Here is a 4719-nt window from a genome sequence, read left to right as displayed (position 1 = left end):
AACTTGACACTTGACAGTATCTCCGTTTGTATCTCTAAAGGAAGTGCTTCGAAACTTGTCTCAATCACAGCCATTTCTCTTCTTTTGCTTTGATCAAAATGCTCCATTTCTCTCTTCTTCTCTAGACTCTAATGATAATATGTGCCTGGTGACAAAAAAAGACACATGTATGTGATGTATTTATAGAGGATTCTGATCAAAACTTTGTTACCAACGTTGTGAGAGGGTGACTTTAGTTTAACTTGTTGATTAAGTTTGATTTCATTGCTTTACATCTAAAAAAAAAAAAAAAAGAGAGAAGTATTAGTAGTTCCACACGTTAAATTCTTACTAAAATTATTAGCCAATTAGAACAGAGTTTGTTTCATCCTACACGGTTTTAGTTGTTTAGTTCTCTGAATACAATTGAATCACACGTCAAAACATTAATAATCAAGTTATCATCTAAAAAAAAAGGTTTTCACTTTAATTTGTTTTGTACACAATTGCAAGAAAAAGAAAGGTGACACAACTCAAAACTTACTCATTTTTATGACTAAATTAACAAGAGATGTTTTGGTGTTAAGCATGACTTGAAAGATTTTCTTTCATCGTACATTTTAAAATCAGTTAAAATTATAAAAAACACGTTTTAACCCTTTTAAAGATTTTCAATTTTCATTACACAATTGTTCAAAGGGAGGTTTACACGCATATAAACTTACTTGCCAATTTCATTAAATTTCATTAAATTTCTTTTTTTTAATCTACTCCTGTTATGATTTAAAATTTAAAATTTAAAAATTCCCAATTAATCAAAGGGTTGGTAAGAAAATCCTTGAGAGCATCAAAATGGTAAAAATATCCATAACTGGTATATTATTTTAGTTAGGGGTTATAAGTACACCTTTTTTAACACAAATTATAAGTACACCTAACAAATATAAATATTATGTAATAATTTAAAATCATTAAACAATACACATATCAAATTATAGTCAAAACATAGATTTTAAGGTAACTAAATGGTAGAAAATAAATTTACGCCAACTAGTATTTTCGTTAAATGATTTTAAGGAAATGTAAAAAGAAAAAATAGATGAAACTAAGAGATGGAAAAAGGGAAAAAGGTCGATTTTCAACATGTACAATTTTAAAATTTTCAATTATACTTGTACAAACACACAATGCCAGTTTATACCCAAACTTAAACAAAATTCAAATTTTATACGCAAATATAATAAATCTACCGATTTCTGAATCCAAATTTATAGATGTTAGTCAACAATAACGGACGGTGACTTAGATAACACGTGTTTAGTGGGATGACATCGGTTTCTTAAAACGACGTCGTTTTAACTTTTTGATTTCAATTTATAAAAAAAAATATTGTAACAATCTAGCTCAAACTAGTGATTTTTTATTTATGTACATTAGTCTTTATCACTTGATTCAACGACTATATTCAAAACAACTTGATATATACTTTTATGTTTATAAATAATAACCTCTAATATTTCTATAGAAATCCCAAAATTAAGTTTTTTTTTTAGTTTCATTTTAACAGCATCAAGTTCATCCTTAGACCCTCAACCAAACAGTCCACATCACTCACTATTTCAAACAGAATAATCATAATTTGAAATTAACAAATCTCCCAAAATTCCAATATTTTAACAGATCTTCTAAAATTGTAAATTTTAACTTTTAAAGACAAATGTATATTTTGGTAGATTCAATATAACGTTGTACGTTCTTTACTCTTTAGAATGGTACCACACTAGAGGTCAAAAAAAAAAAAAGAATGGTACCACTAAGTTATTTATTGAGAATAACATTTATGGCTATGATAGGAGACATGTGTACGTATAGGCAGCATCAGCATCTCATCTCATCGGTTCGTGAATTTCTTAAAATGAAAATATTTAATATAGAAGCAAAAGTAACCATTACAAAAGGGACACATGGAAGAAGAGTTTCTGTTCTTTCTATCTACATACCCTGGTTGGAGAAGCTTAAACAAAATCACATAAACTAAACGTTCAATAACAGTATAAATCATAGGACTTATACTTAATGGAGATGAAGGAGATTGATTCGGAGAGGAAGAAGCAGAAAGAAATGGATTCTGATGAGGAGGGACGCTTTCTCGTGGTGAGCGACAGAGAAGAAGTAAACAAGAAAGATGTGTTTCTTAAGGAGATGACGAGGATTGGTTACATCGCTGGTCCGATGATTGCGATCAACTCGTCTATGTACGTTCTTCTTGCTATATCGATGATGATGGTTGGTCATCTCAGTGAGCTTTTCCTCTCTAGCACAGCCATTGCCATTTCTTTCTGTAACGTCACAGGTTTCAGCGTCATCGTATGTTTCTTTCTTGATTCATCTCTCCTTTAAGCTTCAAGAATTAGCAAATTTTGATTGTTGTATGTAACCACACAGTTTGGAATGGCTAGTGCATTGGAGACTTTAAGTGGTCAAGCTCATGGAGCTAAACAATTCGAGAAGCTTGGAGTCCACACTTACACAGGGATCTTCTCTCTGTATCTTATGTGTATTCCTTTGTCTGTGCTATGGAGTTACATGGGTGATATACTCTTTCTTACTGGACAAGACCCTCTGGTTTCCCAAGAAGCTGGAAAGTTTGCAACTTGGCTTATACCTGCGCTCTTTGCTTACGCTACTTTACAGCCGCTTATTCGGTTTTTCCAAGCGCAGAGTCTGATTTTGCCTATGATTATGAGCTCAATATCTTCTCTTTGTGTCCACGTTGTCCTCTGCTGGAGCTTGGTCTTTAAGTTTGGGCTTGGGAGCCTAGGTGCAGCCATTGCGGTCGGGGTTTCTTATTGGTTAAACGTGACTGTTCTTGGATTGTACATGACGTTTTCTTCCAGCTGTAGCAAGAGTCGTGCACACATATCCATGAGTATGTTTAAAGGAATGGGAGAGTTTTTCCGTTTTGGAATCCCATCTGCTTCTATGATTTGGTAATCTAAATTTCTCTTCAAGCTTCGTTTGGTTTACCTAGTCACAGAGTAGTTGACATTTGACTCGACTTGCATTAAATTAGCCTTGAGTTGTGGTCATTCGAATTTCTGCTCTTACTCTCTGGGATCTTACCAAATCCAAAGCTAGAAGCCTCTGTTCTCTCTGTCTGGTACGTTCCTTTTATCTTCTAAAGCTTTAGAGTTGTGGAATGGTTTACTTATCATATACAACTGATCAGTTGCTTTCTTCTTTGTTGAAACAGTCTATCAACAACTGTCATCCTATACCAAATAGCAGAGAGTATCGGAGCAGCAGCAAGGTTTGTTGTTGCAGTACAAGATTTACAAACTGAGAGCTATCTATCAATCTATCTAAAACCTATCTCTGTTGTTGCAGTACAAGAGTAGCAAACGAATTAGGAGCTGGAAACTCAAAACAAGCTCAAATAGCTGTGTACACAGTCATGGTCATTACAATTGTAGAATCATTGATGGTGAGCGCAATGGTTTTTGGCGCAAGAAACGTATTTGGTTACCTATTCAGCGCTGAAGCTGAAGTTGTGGATTATGTAAGATCAATGGCTCTACTGGTTGCTTTTACGGTCATATTCGATGCCCTTCACGCGGTTCTTGCGGGTTAGATTCTCCTTCTTTAGTTTCAAAATTATTAAGAGACTAACACTTAAGGATTGATAAATAGTGTAATGGAAACGTAACAGGTGTGGCTAGAGGATCAGGGAGGCAAGATATAGGGGCTTATGTAAACCTAGCAGCATACTATCTCTGCGGCATACCAACTGCTGTTTTATTAGCTTTTAGGTTTAAAATGGGAGGAAGAGGGCTCTGGATTGGGATCACGGTTGGGTCCTTCGTACAAGCTGTGTTGCTCGGTCTTGTCGTCATCTTCACCAACTGGAAACAACAGGTTAGTAAAGTGAAAGTGAGATTGGTGTCCTTTTAATTTCTGGTTTTATGGTCTAGTTGGGAGACAAATCGATTAGTGGATTTGAGAAAGTGAAAGTGATATATATGGCGGCTATTTGATGTTTATGAATGATATGGGCAGACGAGAAAGGCGAGAGAAAGGCTGATGGTTGAGGTGTTTGAAGGTGAAGAAAACGAAGAACATAAAGAGTTCAGCTAAACCAAGAGACTGTCAATCACGTTTACAGGAGTTGTGGCATTCTATTGTCCACACACATATTGATTTGGCCTTCTCCCTTATAATCAGGATGATAAACAGTAATCATGCTGTGATATTATGAACAGTTTAAGAAAATTCTACGGATTTGCTTATAAGAAATATGACTAGTACACAATTTGGAACTCGTGGATTCATAAAACCTTACTTTTAGTTTCCATCTTTTGTTCCTTGTCTGTATATATCATCCATACGAATTTATATATCCTCTGCCGATTGTGTAATGTAAAACTACAGCAAAAGCTGTGATCAGTGGCTGCTCTTTCCTCTAAAATACTAATAGAAACTAAGAAAAAATTTGAGTCTGTTGAAGGAAAAAATAAACGTTTTATCAGCAGGACTAGAAGATCCGACACGCTAAATTCCAAAAGTATTGCGGTAACGGGACAACAACACTAGATTTCGAATTAAAAGAGCAACACAACATTTAACGGCGACCGTAATTGGCGTCTCTTGATTTAGCTCCTCATCTCTTCATGTTCTTTCACTTTCTTCATCTTCAAACTCCTCACACATCAGTCTTTTTCTGGCCTTTTTCGACTGCACATA

At 34.8% G+C, this 4719-nt stretch overlaps 1 protein-coding gene across 1 annotated transcript; it reads left to right on the top strand.

Moving 5' to 3' along the window:
- Positions 1938-4375, top strand: LOC104750963 (protein DETOXIFICATION 14-like). Its single transcript, XM_010472822.1, has 7 exons — positions 1938-2346; positions 2425-2969; positions 3053-3139; positions 3233-3289; positions 3367-3605; positions 3689-3894; positions 4036-4375. The coding sequence occupies exons 1-7, from the start codon at positions 2056-2058 to the stop codon at positions 4111-4113; spliced, it is 1503 nt and encodes a 500-aa protein (XP_010471124.1). The 5' UTR covers positions 1938-2055; the 3' UTR covers positions 4114-4375.

Source organism: Camelina sativa, chromosome 16 (assembly GCF_000633955.1).
Source record: "Camelina sativa cultivar DH55 chromosome 16, Cs, whole genome shotgun sequence".
In the NCBI taxonomy this organism is placed as follows: domain Eukaryota; kingdom Viridiplantae; phylum Streptophyta; class Magnoliopsida; order Brassicales; family Brassicaceae; genus Camelina; species Camelina sativa.
This window is presented reverse-complemented; position numbering and strand designations above follow the sequence as displayed.

Coding starts and splice junctions, on each gene's coding strand:
- LOC104750963 (XM_010472822.1), top strand. CDS start 2,056: ATGGAGATGAAGGAGATTGATTCGGAGAGGAAGAAGCAGAAAGAAATG. Junction 2,970..3,052: donor CCATCTGCTTCTATGATTTG/GTAATCTAAATT, acceptor GCATTAAATTAG/CCTTGAGTTGTGGTCATTCG. Junction 3,140..3,232: donor GCCTCTGTTCTCTCTGTCTG/GTACGTTCCTTT, acceptor TTGTTGAAACAG/TCTATCAACAACTGTCATCC.